Source organism: Chiloscyllium punctatum, chromosome 1 (assembly GCF_047496795.1).
Source record: "Chiloscyllium punctatum isolate Juve2018m chromosome 1, sChiPun1.3, whole genome shotgun sequence".
In the NCBI taxonomy this organism is placed as follows: domain Eukaryota; kingdom Metazoa; phylum Chordata; class Chondrichthyes; order Orectolobiformes; family Hemiscylliidae; genus Chiloscyllium; species Chiloscyllium punctatum.
In genome coordinates this window covers 45,858,277-45,879,296 of record NC_092739.1, presented here as the reverse complement: position 1 = coordinate 45,879,296, position 21,020 = coordinate 45,858,277, and the positions used below count along the sequence as shown (strand labels likewise).

The window sequence follows — 21,020 nt, the reverse complement described above, 5'->3', positions numbered from 1 at the left end:
TTACTGGGAAGGCAAGTGGTAAGGGCGATACAAAGAGTCTGCAGAGGAACATAGACAGATTAAGTGAGAGGGAGAAATTTTGGCAGGTGCAATATAATGTGTAAAAGTATGAGATTATACACGTCAGCAGGAAGAATAGAGAAGTTGAATATTATTTACTTGGAGAAAGACTGCAGGAGGCTGCAGAACAGGGTGATCTGGGATTTTTTGTGCATGAATCAAGGAAAACTTGTTTTCAAGTTCAGTGGATAATAGGCAAGGCAGATAGTCTGTAGGCCTTTATTTCAAAGAAAATGGAGTATAAGAATAGGGATGTTTTGCTAAAACTATACAAGGCACGAGTTAGGCCACACCCTTGGAATACTGTGAATAGTTTTGGTCCCATATCGAAGGAAAGATAAGCTTACATTAGAAGCAGCCCAAAGAATTGTTGTAAATTGTTTCTGGGTATGGAGGGATTTTCTTATGAGGCGTGGTTGAATAGATTTGGCTTGTTGAGGGAAATGAGAGGAGACTTTGTTGAAACTTATAATATTATTTTGGAATTTAACAGGGCAGATGCAGAGAGGTTGTTTCCCCTTGTGGGAGAGTCTTGAACCAGAGAGCATAATTTCAGAATATGGGGTAATCCATTTAACACAGAGATTAGAAGAAAATGTTTTCTCTAACTGTCATCTATCTGTGGAATTCTTTACCACAGAAGGCTATGGTAGCTAAATTATTAAGAATATTCAAGGCTGAGGGAGACAGATTTTTAATCAGTAAGGAATCAAGCATTATAAACCAGGAAAGATATATTGAGGATTATCAGATCAGCTGTGATCTAATTGGATGGTGGAACACACGTTGAGGTATATGGAAGAGGAGACAACAATGCCTGTCAGCAGCCCCACCCTTGTTCATGCTGGGTCCATCAAACAGGTGCCTTTGAATAATAGACCATCTCTATCCTCACCTCCCCCACCAGAAACCCACCGGCAACCTCAATACATTTTGCTTTTCAGACTTCCTGCTGGCAAGTCCCCCACTGTCTGTTGTATTAATAATGGCAGTGGTGGATTGATGCGCCTAAGTGCATATTTATTTCCAACATAAAAATCTTAATTTCAGGCAAGGGAGAAATGAATACCCTCCATGAGTTGAATCCAGGCAGAGAAGGAAAAGCATATTCCCCTCCTAACACCCTTCCATCTCCAAACCTAACACAGGGAGGGCATTAAATTCCACCTGAACTTATGTTGTGTCAGATGACCAAACAATTGGTCAAACCTAGGACAGCAGCAGAGATGTGTAGGGAGGGACTCACAGAGTTTGGAGGAAACACTGTCATGAATAGTAGAATAGTAATAATTGGGAATATGCAAGAGGTCAGACATTAGAGTGCTGATATTTTGGAGGGTTGTGAGCTTGGAGGAGATTGCAGAGGGAGCAAGGACAAGGCCATGGATGGAATTCAAAACAGGTATTAGAATTTTGAAACCAAGACGCAGCCTGATCAGGAACCATCAATCACAGGTGTGATAGGAGAATAAGAGCTTTCCGCAAAGTCAAGGCATGGCCATCAGAGTTTTGGCTGATCTTTAGTTTACAGTGAATAGAATCAAAGAGACCAGCGAAGTGTGCATTGGAATACTTGAGTCTAGCATTAATGAAGAAATGGATGAAGGTTTCAGAAACAAGTGAGTTGACACAACACTGAACAATTGTACAAAAGTGGAACTAGACAGTCTTCGATTTGGCAAGAATATGAGGTTCAAAGCTCACTTCAAAATCAAATATGATGCCAACATTGCAAATGGACCGGCTTAATCTGAAACCATTGACAGGGAAGCATGGAGTTGACCGGCAGGAAATGGAGTTTGGAGAAGGGTCTTCAGACAATGGCTTCAGTCATCCCAATATTTAAGAGGACATTTCTGCTCATCTACTATAGATGGCAGATAAACAGCCTCATCATTTACAAATGGTGAAGGGGTCCAGAAATGTGGTGGGAAGGTAGTGCTGGATATCACTAGTATTAATGTGAAAATTAATGCCATGTCTTTGGACGATATTTCCAAGGTGCAGTATGTGGCTGAAAAATAAGAGGGAACCAAGAATTGATCTTTGGGAGATACCAGAGGAAATGGTGCGGGAGCAAACCAAAAAGTTTGGAATGCAATTCTCTGACTGCAGTTGGATAGATAAGAGGTTGGGAAGGATGAGGAGGACAGTTTATCTTTGTCACTGTGACAAAGAATGTCATTTGTAGTTTTGATAAGAGCCACTTTGGTATCTATGGCATTATATAATTGTATGGATTCAAATAGAGAGCTTTGGGAAAGATGGAAATGGATCTAGGAAGAGAAAACACAATCAAGGCAATGCACAGAGTACATGGGGTAGGAGGGGAAGGAATTTCCTTCAAAATTCCCAAATCACCCAGGGAAACTGACTGATCAGGTGACCAGTCAAAGAAACATCACTTCCAAAATCCAATGCGTGGAAATAATGAGGAGCTGCTCCTCAAACCAATGGACTCTTTCTCTTTCCACATTACAAACTGAGCTTATCAGAACTAAATGTGGAAGAGAAGCAACTTGTGAATGAAGCAACCAGGTGAGTGCCAACAGTCAACAAAACCCAAGGTAGTGGAGGGTAGAATGGGAAGCAAGAGTCCTGAGCAAGGAATGAGGCCAGGGAGTGAACATGGGAACCACAGCCTGGGAATGAGGCTGCAGAGTGAGGCCACCAAGGCTCAGGTATGAGGCCAGGGACTATGGCTGAGGAGCTGGAGGGAAAGAGAAGCTGCAAAATGGGCAGAAGGAAGTTGCAAAGCAGCAAGAGAATCTTCAAAAGATAGATAAGGATTTAAGAATGGGGACATGCAAATCTGAAAAGGAGGGGCAGGGGCAGCAAAAGGGAGTGAGGAATTTCAAAGGGGAGACAGGGGGCACCAAAATCTTGGAGGGGTGGGGGGGGGCATCACAAACGTGGGGAGAGGAGCTGCAAGGGGAAGTGCAGGACTAAAAATATGCTAAAGGGGCTGAAAGGGGAAAAGGTAACAGGAAAGGGAAGAAAATTAAACTTTAAACTTTATAATAAAGGAATACTCAGCTAAAGTGGTACGGAAAAACTGAGGTAACAAGTTCCTTGAAAGTTAATGTGGAGTTTATAGATGAAAATTGCAGGAGTTCAGGAGCTACTTGTTATATCTTAGTTATTCATTTTTGTGCACTTGAAAGGTTATGCTATGTGGATTTCTTTTAAGTATAAATTGATGAAAAGACAGTGGATTTGTTTTTAAACAAAGCATTTCTTGAAGATTGCATGTTTTGTTCTAACTGCTTGCTGAGTGCAGGGCCTCTGCCTGGCTGTACACTGTCATCGTCCATCTTCCTTTTTGGAAAATTTGCATTTGTTAGGCAGGCTGAGGAAGGAAATGAGCTTCCCAACCGAGCTCTTTGATCTCTGTAAAAATTCATATGGGTCCCATATCGCACTTAGAGTCATGGTCCTAGCCTAATCTTAATTGCCCTCTTGAAGAGGGTCTGGAAGAAGCTACCATAAAATGCTTGCTTGGCAACCTGTATTGGTAAACATCCCAGAGATACCTAACTATGTTTTGTGATATCCATCTACACAAGACCAAATGCCCGACTAGCATCCATCTGAACATTCAGATGGTCGGCCACATGTAAAATGATGATGTTTATGCTGTGATTGTTGAAGTTGTGGAAAGAGAGAAAATCAGTGCACACCTCCCATCTTAATTTTAATATCATTATATGGAGTTAAATGTAGTGGATGCTATTGAACTGAATACTATGTCAATCATCTAATTTATTATTAACAGTTTGCTTTCATAAAGATTTGCTTTTATGTGCTATCTTAAACATATGGCAAGCTATGAATTACTTGAGGTGCAATGATTGTGTCAGAGACAAACAAACAATGGTTTTGACCTCACAAGTCTGCAGAAAGCATGTTTAGAGTAATTTTTTTTATGTATAGAAACTTAGATATGTATTGTTTTTTAAGAAGAGCATGTGTTGCTAACTTATGCCTTTCTTCTGCTAATTTAAATAGAATAGGAAGAGTTTTGTTTTGTATTGAGGCTTTAAGTTTCATGAAGAGATGATGAACATTGGGGATTTTGATGAATTCTTTTAGTTCTGCTTGTGTATGTACCCAAAGCCCCGATGTATCATCACAAGTACAGAATCTAATGTTACCAAGTGACTGTGTCACCTAAGGAAGAAGTGAGTGAAATTGAAAAAGAGTCCTCGAAATTTAAAGTGTATCTTCCAAGAAGACTCATGAGGAACCCTTTTAAAACAAAAACCATATATTTTGAGCCCTGGTTTAAGGATCTTTGAGAGGAAGGTTTGGTGGGGATAAGATAATAATTTGCAAGGACAATGGAGTTAAGGACTCAATTTTTGAGGAGGTAGATGATGACAACAGTTTTAAAAGAGAGAAGGACACCATCTGAGAGAAGGAACCTTTTAAAATATCCAGGGTGCTACTGCAGCAGAATACATAATGAAGGTAGTCTTAACACAAGCCAATGGTGCTATACATTCAGCATTAAAATATAGAGAAACTGAATTCATATAGTTAATAGCTTGCATTTGTCTCAAAATTCTTAATATAGCAGTTATACACAATAATTTAGCCTTGGGAGCCGAAATAGGTCATTCAGTTCTTCAAGGAAGGCATCCTTGTAAGAGGATTCGCAGTAGGTTAAAATCTTCGAGGAGAAAGTGAGGACTGCAGATGCTGGAGATCAGAGCTGAAAATGTGTTGCTGGAAAAGCACAGCAGGTCAGGCAGCATCCAAGGAACAGGAGAATCGACATTTTGGGCATCAGCCCTTCTTCAGGGATGAGGAAAGTGTGTCCAACAGGCTAAGATAAAAGGTAGGGAGGAGGGACTTGGGGGAGGGGCGTTGGGAATGCGATTGGTGGAGAAAGTGTGCTTCACCACTCTCTAAGGTCATGGTTGATCTGTTTGTATTCTGAATTCCAGATCCCCATCTGCCCCAAAAACCATTGGTTCTCTTGCCTGACAAGAATCTATTCATCTGTGCCTTAAAAATCTTCAATGCCCCAATCATCATTGTTTCTGAGGTGGAGTGTTCCAGTGTCTTGACCTTGTAGAGGTTTATAAAATCATGAACGGCATAGATAACATGAATAGCAAGCATCTTTTCCCCAGGGTGGGGGAGTTCAAAGTTAGGTGGCACATTTTTAAGGCGAGAGGAAAAGGTTTTATAAAGGACATGAGGGGCAACGTTTTTACACAAGGAGTGACTCGTCTGTAGAATGAATTGCCAGAGGAAGTGGTGGATGAGTGTACAATTACAATGCTTAAAAGACATTTAGATAAGTACATGAATAGGAAAGGTTTCAAGGATATGAGACAAACACAGGCAAATGAGACTAGTTTAGTATGAGTACATGATCAGCGTGGTTTAGTTAGACCGAAGGGTCTGTTTCCATGCTGTATGACTCCATGAGTAATTTATAATTCCTCTTCCCAGGAGCAAATAGGGTGACACAGTGACTAGCACTGCTGCCTCACAGTGACAGAGACCTGGTTTGAATCCAGTCTTGGGCGACTGACTGTGTGGAGTTTGCAAATTCTTCTTGTGTCTGCTAGATTTCCTCTGGGTCCTCCCACAGTCCAAATGACGTGCAGGTTAAGTGAACTGGCCATGCTAAATTGCCCACAGGTTTCCGAGACGTGTAGGTTAGGTGCATTAGTCGGGGTAAACGTAGAGGGGGGAATGGATCTGGGTGGGTTACTCTTCGGAGGGTCAGTTTGGACTTGTTGGGCTGAATGGCCTGTTTCCATATTGTCTGGATTCTTTGATTTAAATCACATCATTAATGTTCTGATTATATGAAAATAAAGTGGGGGCTCAAAGACCGTTTCATTCTTCATAAAACAAAGGGTCTGTTCGCTACTCAGCTGGTTCAAAGTTTGCCCTCAATATTTTAACAAAAAGAAGTAAATATGGGATTACATTTTTGTTGACAGATTATTTGTACTGAGTATTTAATTATAAGGGCACCTATTTTTTGTTCTCTAATTATACAGGGCCTGAATTTATCTTGAATCTCATTGCTATTGAGCAGAAATTCAACCACTGTCCTTAACAGGCATCAAATGAGATAGTCAGATCACAGATGACATTCCAATTGCCTTGAAGTCATTTTTAAAGACTCAACATCCACCTGCTGCTCATTTGAAACAAAACATTGAGAAACAAATAAAGGTGTTGCTAAGGCAACAAGCTCTAAGCGACAATACACTGAGTATCTGTGAGGACTCAGATTAATAAACTCTCCAGAGATTGAGATGCCAATGCAGCTGCAAATGTATTAGCAATGTTGTTTTATATAAAAACAAAGTGCAACATGGCCATATGGCATGAGCATACAAGGTCACTACACTGAGCTATTTATAATTCTTTATCTTAACAAACAAAATTTGCACTTTTAATATCTTCCAATGATTTCGACTCACATCCATTTATACTTCCTAAATAATACAACAAAATTCAGTTGTACGTTGAAATTAAAATAATTAAAGCAGAGTTTCTGTTTGGATGCAATTAGAAATGTGGATTTTGAGAAGTGTCTTTTTAAATCCGAGAACCTTCTCAAGTATATTTGCATATTGGAAAATGTAAAATCTGACGTGAACTAACACAACTGAACATATTTTATTGTAAGCCTTTGTTTAACAAAATATTCCTTGGGCTCCTAAGATTGGTAAGCACATTGATTAATACTGCTTTAAAAATGTGTTATCATCAAAAAACATTCTAATTTTAAGATCCAGACAACCACCTGTGAGTGACCAGATTTTAAGTGACATAAAACAACTTTATAATGCTACCTAGATCCATTTACCAGTTCAGTTAGGGTACAGTATTCAGTTTCTTAATTTACAAAGAAAGGTAAAAGGTATAGTTACCACAGTCCTGAACTGGACCCCATAGGGCTGTTCTCTCGTTACAGAGACAACTGATGATGGTTTAACCTGAAGGTCATCATGCCTCAGATGAAGGGAAAGGCTGAGTCCTTCATGGTAGTCTCAGCTGTTGTAATTTGGAGGTGCCAGTGTTGGAATGAGGTGGACAAGGTTAAAAATCACTCAACAGCAGGTTATAATCCAACAGGGTTATTTGGCAGCACTAGCTTTCGGTGCGCTGCTTCTTCATCAGGTGGTTGTAGAGCAGGAGCATGACACACAAAATGTATAGCAAAAGGTTACAGTATCGTGCAGCTGAAATATATTAAACAAAATTAGATCAAGTCTTTCATCTTTTAGAATGGGTTTGCTCGTTTTGGTTCGTTAATATGTGAATCCCAATCTGACACAGACGGATTTTAAACTTTAATACATTGTCTGAGTTGAGATGACACCTTTTATTAGAAAACCTGAAGTTATCTTGAGAATATGACTTAAAAGGAGTTCTGGGATATATATATTAACAAACCGAACCTATTTTAAAAGATGAAAGACTTAATCTAAGTTTGTTCAATATATTTCAGCAGCACGACACTGTAACCTTTTGCTATAAATTCTGTGTCTTATGGTCCTGCTCCACAACCACCTGACAAAGGTGCAATGCTTTGAAAGCTAGTACTTCCAAATAATCCTGTTGGACTATAACCTGGTGTGTGATAGAAATTGAACCCATACTGTTGTCCTCACTCTACATTGCAAAGCAGCTTCCCAGCCTACTGAACTGATCAATCCACGACTTACAAATTATATACAAAAGATTTTATTGAGTAGTGTCCTTCCATTAGCAGTTCAATTTTAATTATGTCTCCAAAGGCCTATAATTGAATGGAAATGACTGAAGTTCACAATAAAGATTTATTTGATCTGGAAAAGAACTTTGGACCAGGATGAAGGGACATAATTTGCACTTGAAATTCTACAAACTTTTGTGTTGGTGTAACCTATTTGGGACAAACTGCATCAGTAAAACCCCAAGCAGCTGAGTGAAAACTCCAGGCCAGTTTGATTTGATGTAATTACTTATATCATTCATTCCAAGTAATTTGGAAACTACAACTCATCAAGACTTTTGACTATTGTAACACCACTATTCAAGAAAGAGAGGAGAGAAAATGCAGGGAGCAGCGTTAGGTGGAGGGGCAGGTAGTGTTGAGGAAGCAGGGAGGCTGCAGAAGGACTTAGACAGGATATGAGAGTGAGCAGAAAAGTGGCAGACGGAATGTAATGTGGGAAAGTATGAGGTTACGCAATTTGATAGGAAGAATAGAGGTGTAGACTATTTTCTGAATGGGGAAAAGCTTGGGAAATCTGACGCCCAAAGGTACTTGGGCTTCCTAAATCACTATACTAGGTTATAGTCCAACAGGTTTATTTGGAATCACTAGCTTTCAAAGTGCTGCTTCGTCAGGTCCTAAATCAGAGTTCGCTAAAGGTTAACATGAAGGTTCAGCTGGCAGTTAGGAAGGTACATGCAATATTAACATTCATCTCAAGAGGGCTAGAATAGAAGAGCAGAAATGTAGTTCTGAGGCTGTTTAAGACTCTGGTCAGACCGCATTTGGAATATGGTAAGCAGGTGTGAGGCCTTGAGGGGGCCCAGAAGAGGTTTACAAGAAGGATCCCAGGGATGAAGGACTTGTCAAATTAGAAGCAGTTGAGGACTACGTAATGAAGTTTAGAAGGATGAGGGGGGCGGGGGGGGGGGGGGGGGGGGGATCTGATTGAAACTTTCACAATCCTGAGAGTTAAGGATACTGTAGATGTGAAGAATTTGTTTCCACTGTTGGAGAGATTAGGACCAAAGGTAGAGCCTCGGAGTGAAGAGGTCACCCTTTAAAACTAAGATGAAGTGGCATTTCTTCAGCCAGAGGGCGGTGGCCCTGCTGCAAAGGGCAATGGAGGCCAGGTCCCCTGAGTGTATTTAAGACAGAGATAGATAGGTTCTTGGTACATAATGGAAATGTAATTATTGGGTGAAATGGAAATCTCATTGACAAACATATTAGCATTTTGACAAATTAACAAGTAGGGCAAATAAAAGGAAGCCACTAAGTATAGTATACTTGGATTTCCAAATGAAAAATAAAAGCTGAAAGATTTGGAAGTAATGTCTTAACATGGATAAAAGATTATTAAAATAGCTTGGAAACAAAGAGTAGGGATAAGCAGTGTATTTTCAAATTGGCAGATTGTAGCTAGCCAAGTGCTACAAGGAGTATTGTGGAGGCCTCAGCTATTAATGAGCTAGATGAGGAGACAGGGAATAAAGTATCTAAATTTGATGATACAAAATCAGGTATGAATGCAAACTGGATGCAATAAGTTTGCAAAGAGATAAATAAGTATATACCTATCAGGCAGGGAGGTAGTTGGTGAGAGAGGGAGCTATGGTTTACTAAAGAAGTTGAAGCTCTTGTCAAGAGGAAGAAGAAGGCTTATGTCAGGATGAGGTGTGAAGGCTCAGTTAGGGGGATTGAGAGTTATTCGTTAGCCAGAAAAGATCTAAAGAGAGCCAGGAGGGACATGAGAAGTTGTTGGCGGATAGGATCAAGGAAAACCCGTAGGCCTTCTACAGCTATATCACTAGAGTAAGAATAGGGCCAATTAAAGTTGTGTGTGGAATATGAGGGCTTGGTGGAAATGCTTAATGAATACTGTTTGTCAGTATTCACATTGGAAGAGGGCAATGTTAGCAAGGATACGGAGATACATGCTACAAGATTAGATGGGATTGAGGTTGACAAAGAGAAGGTTGAGATTTTGGAGGATTTGAAAATAGATATGACCCCTGGGCCAGATGGGATTTATTCTCTGATTCTCTGGGAAACCACGAAGGAGATTGAAGAGCCTTTCGCTTCGATCTTTATGTCATTATTGTTGACAGGAGTAGTACCAGAAGACTGGAGGAGAGTAAATGTTGTTCCCTTGTTTAAGCAGGGGAGTCGAGACATCCCTGGTAATTATAGGCCAGTGAGCCTTACTTCAATTGTGGGTGAGGTGTTGGAAAAGGTTGTAAGACATAGGATTTATAATCATCTGGAAAGGAATAATTTGATTAGAGATAGTCAACACAGTTTTGTGAGGGATAGGTCATGCCTCACAAACCTTATTGAGTTCTTCGAGTGACAAAACAGGTGGATGAGGGTAAAGTGGTTGCTGTGGTGTATCTGGACTTCAGTAAGGCGTTTGATAAAGTTCCACATGGTAGGCTATTGCACAAATTACAGACTTTCGGGATTGAAGGTGATTTGGCAGTTTGGATCAGAAATTGACGAGCTGAAAGAAGACAGAGAGTGGTGGTTGATGGGAAATGTTCATCTTGGAGCTCACTTACCAGTGGTGTGCCACAACAATCTGTTTTGAGGCCACTGCTGTTTGACCTTTTTATAAATGATCTGGATGTGGGTGTAGAAGGATGGGTTAGTAAATTTGTGGATGACACTAAGTTAGGCAGAGTGGTGGATAGTGCTGAAGAATGTTGTGGGTTACAGAGGGACATAGATAAGATACAGAGCTAGGCTGAGAAGTGACAAATGGAGTTTAATGCAGAAAATTGTGAGGTAGTTCACTTCAGAAGAAGTAATAGGAATGCAGAGTCCTGGGCTAATGGTAAAATTCTTGGCAGTGTAGATGAACGGAGAGATCTCGGTGTCCTGGTGCCTAAGTCCCTGAAAGTTGCCACCCAGACTGATAGGTTTATTAAGAAGGCATATGGTGTGTTGGCATTTATTGGTAGGGGGATTGAGTTTCGGAGCCACAAGGTCATTCTTCAGCTGTACAAGCCACTGGTAAGGCCGCACCTGGAGTACTGCGTGCAGTTCTGGTCACCGCATAATAGGAAGGATGTGGAAGCTTTGGAAAGAGTTCAGAGGAGATTTACTGGGATGTTGCCTGGTATGGAAAGGAAGGTCTTATGAGGAAAGGGTGAGGGAACTGAGGCTGTTTTCGTTGGAGAGAAGAAACTTGAGAGGTGACTTAATTGAGACGTATAAAAATAATCAGAGTGTTAGATAGGGTGGACAGTGAGAGCTTTTTTCCTTGGATGGTGAAGGCTAACATAGCTTTAAATTGTGGAGTGATAGATATAGGACAGATATTATGGGTAGTTTCTTCACTCAGAGAGTCGTAAGGGTGTGGAACGGCCTGCCTGCAAAATTTGTAGACTTACCGACATTAAGGACACATAAATGGGCATTGGACATACATATGGATAACACTGGAATGGTGTAGGTTAGATGGGTATCAGATTATGTTGACAGGTCAGTGCAACATCGAGGGCTGAAGGGCCTGTACTATGCTGTAACATTCTATGTTCTATTAAATATACATTAAGTGATTGGGAAATAAGGTTAGAGGTGGAATATTAAGTGGGGCTATTCATTTTCGAAGTAAAAATAGAGAAGTAGAATATTTTTATAATAAGATATGAAATTTGTAAATGTTTCTCTGAAGAGGTACTTGGTTATATTGAAACAAGGAACAGAGACAGTTAGCATGCATATTCATTGTACGATTAGGGGAGCAAATGGCATATTGTACCACAAACCCCTTGCAATAAAGTCCACATTTATGGAAATCTTTAGGCAATTATACATGGTCTTGGTGAGACCACACCAGGTATACCATGTGCAGGTTTGCTCATTGACGAATGTATCTACTGGCATTGGAGGCAATACAGTGAATATTCACAAGATTGGCCTTTGGAATGAGAAAGTTGTCTTCAGAGAGATTAAGTCAATTGGGCCTGTACTCTAGCATTTGAAAAATGCGTTGAACTCATTGAATCATGATCCTTATGGGGGCTAGACAGGGTTGACAGTAAAAGGTTGTTTCCATTGTAACTTGAAAACATGGGGGAAAAGTCTCAGGATAGAGGGCTGATCACCTAAGTTGGAGATGAAAAAAAAGTTCTTCATTCTTTGTGAATCTCTGACATTCTCTAGACATGATGATAGTTGGCTGTGAGATCTGTTGAAGGTTGAGACAGACAGATATTTGGTGTCTTAGGCCACCCTTTTCATATGGACATGTATGGAGTTCCACATGTTATGTGGCAACACATGAACTTCAGCTGTTTAAGGACATGGCTCACCAACATCTTTTCAGAAGAATATAGATATGTGCAGCAAATACCAGCCTTGCCTGCAATGCTCATAAAATAGAAGCAACTATTTTAAACAGAGTATTGTTATGATATTAAATCATTCTTTTTAATTAAGCAAAACTTGCACAAATAAGATAATTTGCTTGTTTTTAAATACATTTAAAATGGGCAGCACGGTGGCTCAGTGGTTAGCACTGCTGCCTCACAGCGCCAGCAACCCGGGTTTGATTCCTGCATTGGGCGACTGTCTGTGTGAAGTTTGCACATTCTCCCTGTGTCTGCGTGGGTTTCCTCCGGGTGCTCCGGTTTCCTCCCACAGTCCAAAGATGCCATGCTAAATTGTCCATAGTGTTAGGTCCATTAGTCATGGGTGAATATAGGGTTGGGAAAGGGTCTGGGTGGGTTCCTCTTCAGAGGGCTGGTGTGGACTTATCTAATCAGTAGTTCCCCCTGTGTCTGCTGGGGTACGTTCTAAGACCTACCGCAGATAGTAGCACGCCCATTCGTTTCAATGGGAAATTTACCTCATCGGCAGCCCCCTGGTCCCTGGTTCTGGAATGTTCCATGTAATATGTTCAGGCCGTGGGAAAATGCTGTAATTGGACCTGTAGATATGGTGGTCGCCCTGTAACGTTTAGCAGATATATTCCAGGTATTTACAATTTAAGAATGTTTTAAGAGAAAATTGCAACTGAATCACACATATTGAGTTTCTCTAGTTGAAGTCCTCTAAAATGTTTTGTTGCTAAAAATATCTATTTTTCACCACTACACAGATATTTGATTCAGTGCCTGAAATTATAAACATCCATAAAAATATTCCTTTGCGACTAATTGATCGAAGAGACCAATCAGGAAGCCAAATGGAACAATGTACCCTGACTTTTCCACTGATACTGCATTAACATATTGATAGCGTCACATGTTAATGATTTTTATCCTTTATTATTAACATTGTATACCTAAAACTGCATTAATTTATTTCAATGTAAATATTTCTATGTACATACTTCAGTACATGTTCCTACTGTACTTTTCTAACAACCTTCAGATAATTTGTTCACAAAAGCAGTTCACTGTCATTTAAGATAATAATACAGGAAAATATATGTTAAAAGAAAGGGCGATATGCTATTATATTTCTTGGAAAATGTAGAACTATAGCTTTTAACTATATCACTAATACTATTTTAACTTGTAACAAATGAAGATTGTCACTTTTTTTGTATAGTTGTACATTTATCACTTTTGTAGGCAAAAGCGAAATACAGAAATTCAACTTTGTTTGAGTAATTGTGGCTAATTTACCTGATTATTATGTATTACTGTATCATGACTGAAATTAGCAGCTGTGTGTGTCTTGTAAGGAACTGTGCTGGGGTCTTAACTATTCACTGCATTCACTTATGGCTCAAATGACATGAGAGAAAGCCATGTACCAAAGTTTACCAAAGAAAGGTAAGTAATGTGGATGGCACAGTGGTTCAGTGGTTAGCACTGCTGCCTCATAGTACCAGGGACCTGGGTTCAAATCCAGCCTTGGGTAACTGTCTATGTGGGGTATGCACATTCTTGCCATGTCTGTGTGTATCCTCAAGGTGATCCAGTTTCCTCCCACAGTGTTTCAGGTTAGGTGGATTGTTCATAGTGTTGAGAGTTGTGCATTCTAGGTGGGTTAGCCATTTTAAATGTGTGGCTATGGGCTATAGTTGTCGGGGGGGGGTGCCAAATGGCCTCTATCTGCACTGTAGGGTTTCGATGATATTACAAATCTATTCACAAATAAGAATAGTCAATTGGAAGCATCCTCTGGGTCCTATTGTTATATTTTTCAGGCCTTTAGTTGGACGCAGAGAGCTCAATTAAGCTATTTTAAGAGCCCCAACTCTCAAATTGCAACACTCAATATGAACTAAATTAAGGAAGGCTTCCGCACACCTTTATATGTAGAAGATACAGGGAAAGGTGAGAGTAGTGGAGATGAGCCTTGAGGAGGGGTGAGTACAATCACAGAGATGGTGTAATTGTGAGGAATTGGAGAGAAGATCGTGGTACTTACACTGGCAGAGTAGAGAAAATCATTGACCTTCTTCCTGCAGTACTGGGCATTCTTTCAAAGGGCTGAGACTGCACTGACCTGGGTCACAAACTCGCAGCAGGCTGGCACCCTCTCGTGTTGCAGCTTCCATTGTAAGTCCTGGAGATATTGGATGTCACATATCTGACTACACTGCCCACTAAGATCAGATCCCTGCTTGTAAAGTGGGCTCCAATTTTCCCTTCATTGGGCACAATTACAGAGCTGAAAAGACATTTGGATAAATACACAAATAAGAATGGTCTGGAGGGAAATGGGCAAGGAGCAGGCAGGTGGGACAAGTTTATTTTAGGATTATGTTCAGTATAGACTGGTTGGACCGAAGGACCTGTTTCTGTGCTGTATGAACCTATGACTCTATGACTTTAAGTGGCATGCTGATCTCTATTGCAAGAATTGCTATAATCATAAGGCCTCTGGTGAGACCATATTTGGTATTCTGTGCATAGGTTTGGTCTTCATATTTTTGCTTGCTCAAGCAGATGGTTAGCTTATTTGACTAGATGGGTGGTGTGTGGATCATTTTGACGCACCGGGTTCAATTTCTGATCTGGCTGAGGTAGACTTGAAACTTGTTTCCTTGCAGTAACAAGATTCACCAAGGAACATAAATGGAAGCATAAAAATTTCAAAGGATACCAGTAAGTTGATTAATCAGTAAAATTATATATAATAAATTCATTGTGGCCAAAAAGAGTCATGCACCTCTGGGGCACCCTGACCAACCAACCCAACCACCCCATGGCTCAACACTTCAACTACCCCTCCCACTCCACCAAGGACATGCAGGTCCTTGAACTCCTCCATCTCCAGACCATAGCAACATGACGGTTGGAGGAAGAGCACCTCATCTTCTGCCTAGGAACTCTCCAAGCACAAGGGATGAACTCAGATTTCTTCAGTTTTCTCATTTCCCCTCCCCCCACCTTGTCTCAGTCCCAACCCCCGAACTCAGCACCACCTTCCTAACCTGCAATCTTCTTCCTGACCTCTCCGCCCCCACCCCCACTCCGGCCTATCACCCTCACCTTAACCTCCTTCCACCTATCGCATTTCCAACGCCCCTCCCCCAAGTCCCTCCTCCCTACCTTTTATCTTAGCCCGCTGGACACACTTTCCTCATTCCTGAAGAAGGGCTCATGCCCAAAACGTCGATTCTCCTGCTCCTTGGATGCTGCCCGACCTGCTGCGCTTTTCCAGCAACACATTTTCAGTTCTGATCTCCAGCATCCGCAGTCCTCACTTTCTCCTCATGCACTTTGGATCTAAAAAGGATAGAAAACAATTCTTTCAAACTGGTGAGAAAGGCAAAAATGGAGCAGATACAAAGGAATTCAGGCACATTAGTCATTAAAATGAAGGGAATAAGTACAGAAAATTATTTGGTCATGTAGAGAGTTAAGTGTAGGTTGCATTGGTTACATGATACCTGTATTCAGAAATGAAACTTTGAGTTGAGATTAAACATGTTGTATTCCCTCAAGTTTAGAAGGTTAAGGATGAGTTGGTCAAAGTATTCAGGGAACTAAGTGAAACATATAACATAAATTGAATTTCCACTAGTTGGGAGTTTAACTCTAGGGGATTAGACTAAAAATTAGAGTTAGACCTTTCAGGAGCTCAGTTAGGAAATAATTCTTTATGTAGAGTGTGATAGAAGTTTGAAACTCTCTCCAACAAGTGAAATCAATGTGAAATCAACTCTGAATTTTAACACAAAAGCTAATAGAACCTTATTGCAGACGTTTGTAAAGAACATGTGGAAAATTTTGTCAAGGTTGAGAATATTAACTAGTGAAGGGATTGGATATGGTGCTGTATGGCTGTGTGAGTAAGAAGCGTAGAGGGCAGGAAGGATTAATCGTTTAGTAAGATGAGGTGCGTGAGAGCCATTGAGTAGACATGATGCATGTAATAGTGAGAATTGTAGTCCATGAACCTTTGTGAGGGGTGTGTGCAGTGGCAGAGTTAGACTGAGTAATATTCTTCTGTGTGAAGTAATTGAGAGAAAGTGATGGCACTTAGCCTTGCAGAGGCCCCAAAGGTCAACAACTCTTCATTGTGTACTGTTGTGTACTTTTTTTATCCTGGGACACAACAGTAACTTTTGCCACTAACTCAGTCTAGATTAGCTGCCTTTAGTGGCACGGCCTCTTTTGATGGTCAAAAGTCAAAACTGCCCTCTTTTCCTCCAACCTGTCCACTAGCAGTTCCAGTTCCCTGTCAGTGAGATGGGATACCAACTTCCCTTTCTGAGCTCTGTCCTCGGTGATGGCAGATGACTACTGTAGTGTAAGGGGCAGTTCCTGGGCTTGTGGCATTTGAAGTGGTATATGGCTCAAATTTAAATATGGTGACAATGGCATGGTTGTTGAATGCTTTCAGTAGTGATGAACATCTCTGACAATCCTGCTTCATGATTTCATGAGATAGACACTGAGGAGATTGTTTGCATAATTAATGAATGAACACTGACAGATTGCGTATGAAAAGTCAACATGGGTCATGATGGACCAGGCACCATGAATCTCACCGAGAAAAACACTAATTGAAAATAGGACAATTCAGCGCTCAGTATTTGAATCACACAAGCCATTACTAATGTGTAAATTGAACAACAATGTGTTAAATACACAGTAAACTGTCAATTGCTATTATCAGATGATTTCATGACTCCATTGTTCACAACATGCAGCTACATGCCCTTATACTCTGAGAGTTTCACTGAGTTATATTTACCTATTAAGCTCACAGTGAGTGTGAAACATAGTAATTATTAGATATTCTTAATTCAATATTTGTCATGGTTAGTCATCAGTAAGTTGCCAAGGAAGTAAAACTGTAGTATATTATTCCTTCAGGTCATGTATTGTTGGGAGATTGATTCTTTCTGACTCATCTCTCTCTCTTAATCCAGTTCCTGATTCCCTCTGCATCTCTGTACCTGATTTCACATTGGAATTCACTCTCTTTAACACCGACTCCTCCCAACATTTCTGTTTCTTTCAAAACCTTTCAATTTGGTTCAGGAAATTGCATCAGTATTTTTTTAACCATTGCTCTACCCATGCCTTGGTCAGTTTGCATTTGGAGCAAATTTGTGGGTGAAACATTTTTCAGCTGAATGGTGCTGGAAGAAGTCCAGCAGGAACAGGAAATATGTGAAATTATTTATTCCTGCAAATTCTGGGCTTCTCTTTAAAATGCATTTAGGATTTTCATTTAGAACAGTTCATAAAAACGTCAGCGCAGCAATGAAGCAAATCACTATATTGCAGCATTCCTCCAAATTCACATTTCCTGCTACAAGGGTGCTCTGATGTTACAACAAAGAACAGTATTTCCAGGAAGTGCCAGTTTGTGGCATCACCCTTTTCTTTATGGCTCAATATTCTTTCAATATATTCTGTAGCTTGATTTGTCAATGACAGCTCGTGTAATAGTAAAACAACCAAAAACATTTTACAGCTAATCAAGTCAAAGCAAATTAAAATTTCCTGAAAAATGTGCATGTGAGGACTTGGGTAAGGACAGGAGAAAAGTGCTCCATAATCAATTTTTCAGCATATGTGCAACCATTAATTACAGATGGAGATAAAAGAGGAACTTATTGAAACAAATTCAGACTCTGCCTTTTGATGTAGGCCTGGTCAGTTGAAGTTGAGATGGCGCCTTGTCTGAAGAGAAGGCTTGCCATTGGAGAATTGTCTCTGCTGCTGTGATGCCCTTCATAGTTGATCTGCAAGAGGTTTTAACTGGACTGAAGTAGGGAAGAGACTGGCCTTTTGGTTGTCTTTTGTGGAGCTGCCTTTTTAAAACTGATGAAGAGAGGATGATGGTGTTATACTATTGTCGATGCATTAAGTAATCCAGTAATGGTCTTGGGAACTTGGTTCAAACGTTACCATTGCAGATGGTGCCATTCAAATTTAATGAAAACCTGGAACTAAAAGTCTAATGATGACAATGAAAACAGTATCAACCAAAACACACTGGTTCACTAATGCCCTTCAGGGAAAGACACTTGCTACTGAAGGTATTTGGCACGCAAGAGACCCAGTTTTGTAATTTCATCAGATTACTGCTTCACTTTTAGGTATGTCTGATGTTACTCCTGGCATGTCTTCCAGCACTATGCTTACCTGTGACTCCAGATCCACAGCAATGTGATTGATTCTTCACTGCCTCCTAAAATGGTTTCATAAACCATTCAATCGTATCAAAAAAAATTAAGAAATTAAATAAATCAGACAACCTCACATCAACTAAGGCACCGGAAATGGCACTGGCAAATCCAGTCGTTCATTAACATCTGGGTGTTAGTGCCAAAACTTGGGAGAACTATCTCACAAACTAATGAAGAGAAAGATTTATATAATCATACTCACAGAATCATACCTTACACACACTATTTCAGAGAACACCATCAACATCTTCTGTCGCACAAATGACAGACAAAGCAGATATGGTGTGTACACTCAGGGAGCTGTTTTCCTGGGAGTCCTCAACATTAACTCTGGACAGCATGAAGTATCATTGCATCAGGTCAAATAAGAGCAAAGAAGACCTGCTAATTACCAGGCACTGCATATCCTCAGCTGATGAATCAGAACTCCTCCATGTTGAACATCACTTGGAGAAAGCACTGAGGGTAGCAAGGGTGCAGAATGTTCACTGGGTGGGGTACTTCAATGTCATTGTAAAAAGTAACTCGGTAGCACTACAACTCACTGAACTGGGCAAGACAGGACGCGCCTGTTAGACTGGGTCTGTGGCAAATGGTGAGGGAACTAATGAGAGAAAAATATACCTTAGCTCACCACTACTAGTCGATCTTTTAGGGAGTCATCTGACCAGACAGTATCAGTATCAGTGACCTTTGCAGAACATGGATCACGCACCCTGAACATCCATAAGAAGGCCCTCTATCAACCTGACTCAGCATTATGGAGCAAATCCATGATCATCAAGATCTATAGGAAAGCTTTATAGAATATTGACCACACCTAATATCTCAGAAGTGTCCTGTTGGCCAAAGCAGCTATTGAGATATCCAGCACCACCTCCTGTGTGCTAGTGCAGCCTTCAGTCGCCTGAGAAGAAGGTTGTTCAAGAACAACATCAGATCTGACAGCAAGCTCAAGGCTTACAGAGCTGTGGTGGATCCCACCCTTCGATATGGCTGTGACACATGGACTGTCTACAGTAGACACCTCAAGGGACTAGAACAATGCCACCAACGCTGCCTTCGTAACATCCTGCGAATCTGCTGGAAAGAAAGACACACCAATACCAGTGTCCTTGATCAGGCCAACATCCCCCGCATCAAGGCACTGAATTGAATTGAATTGAATTGAATTTATTGTCACGTGTACCGAGGCACAGTGAAAAGCTTTGTCTTGCGAGCAATACAGGCAGATCCCATAGTTAAATAGCATTGATAAATAAATAATAGGTAAACAGGAGCAAAAACAAAAACACAGGTACAGGCAAATGTTAAGTTTGTGAGTCCATTTAGTATTTTAGCCACAGTAGGGTAGAAACTGTTTCAAAACCGGCTGGTGCGTGTGTTCAGGCTTCTGTACTTTCTCCCTGATGGTAGAAGTTGTAGAAAAGCATTGTCAGAGTGGGATGGATCTTTGAAAATGCTGGCGGCCTTTCCTTGACAATGGGCCTGGTAGATGGATTCTATAGATGGGAGTTTGGCCTTTGTGATTGTTCAGGCTGAGTTCACCACTCTCTGTAACCATCTCCGACCTTGAATGTACAGTTGCCATACCAGGTAGTGATACATCCAGATAGAATGCTCTTGATGATGCCCCTATAAAAGTTGGCAAGTGTATTCATCATCATGCCAAATTTCCTCAGCTGCCTGAGGAAGAAGAGACATATGCATCCACATGAAGAGTTCACGAAAGCTTGTTGTGGTTGACCACTCCCAGGAGCTTGACCCTCTCCACTCGTTCCACCTGTGTGTTGTTAATGTGTAAGGAGGCATGAGTAATTTCCCACCGAAAATCAATAATGAGTTCCTTGGTTTTGCCGGCATTGAGAGCTAGGTTGTTCTCAGTGCACCATTTTCCAGGTCTTCCACCTCCCGTCTATAGTCTGTTCATCGCGATCTGAAATTCGGCCTACTTTGGTGGTGTAATCAGCAAATTTGCAAATGGCATTAGTCTGGCATACAGTGAGTACGCACCCCTGGGTCTCCAGTGTTGAGTGTTAGTGAGGATGAAATATTGTCCCCAGTCTTCACTGATGGTGGCCTGTGGGTCAGGAAACTGACCACCCTTGATTGGCTATAATGGGTTGGGTACATTGTCTACACGGCCAATATGAGACTCCCCAAGTAGGTGCTCTACTCCCAGCTCTGAAACGGCAGGCGAGCCCCAGGTGGGTAAAGGAAGCACTTCAGGGAAACCCTCAAAGACTCACTGGTAAAGTGCAGCATTCCCACTGGCCCAAGACCATCCAAAATGGAGGAGGTGCATCTGGGAAGGCACCTCAAGACTTGACATTGAGAAAAAAGTGGAAGGAGCAGGCTGCCATTCCAATGCCCCAACCACCCACCCCAAGTATTACAGAGCTTGTGGTAGCCACATCAGTCTGTACTGCCACCTACAGACTCACTCTGAGAGTGGAAGAGAATCATCCTTATTTGCAAGGGACCATTGATGATGATGAGTTCTTGTGGAGACAAGATTCCATTGTCACATTAAGACAACTTCCATCTTGTTGCACAGCACTAACACCAAATTAAATTGGATAGACTGAACAGATCTAGCAACTCAAGATT

At 40.9% G+C, this 21,020-nt stretch overlaps 2 protein-coding genes across 2 annotated transcripts in view; one reads left to right on the top strand and one right to left on the bottom strand.

Annotated features, from left to right (window-relative positions):
- LOC140460372 (cytokine-dependent hematopoietic cell linker-like) overlaps positions 1-13,246 on the top strand; it is a 122,935-nt gene extending 109,689 nt beyond the window's left edge. Inside the window, exon 19 of the mRNA XM_072554911.1 lies at positions 12,903-13,246. Coding sequence (XP_072411012.1) covers positions 12,903-13,031 — 129 coding nt within the window. The 3' untranslated portion in view covers positions 13,032-13,246. The remainder of the gene's footprint in view (positions 1-12,902) is intronic.
- Positions 1-21,020, bottom strand: part of LOC140460210 (uncharacterized) — a 151,696-nt gene that overhangs the window by 80,154 nt on the left and 50,522 nt on the right. The window contains exon 2 of the transcript XR_011954011.1: positions 15,313-15,489. The gene's annotated coding sequence lies outside the window, so the exon portion shown is untranslated. The remainder of the gene's footprint in view (positions 1-15,312; positions 15,490-21,020) is intronic.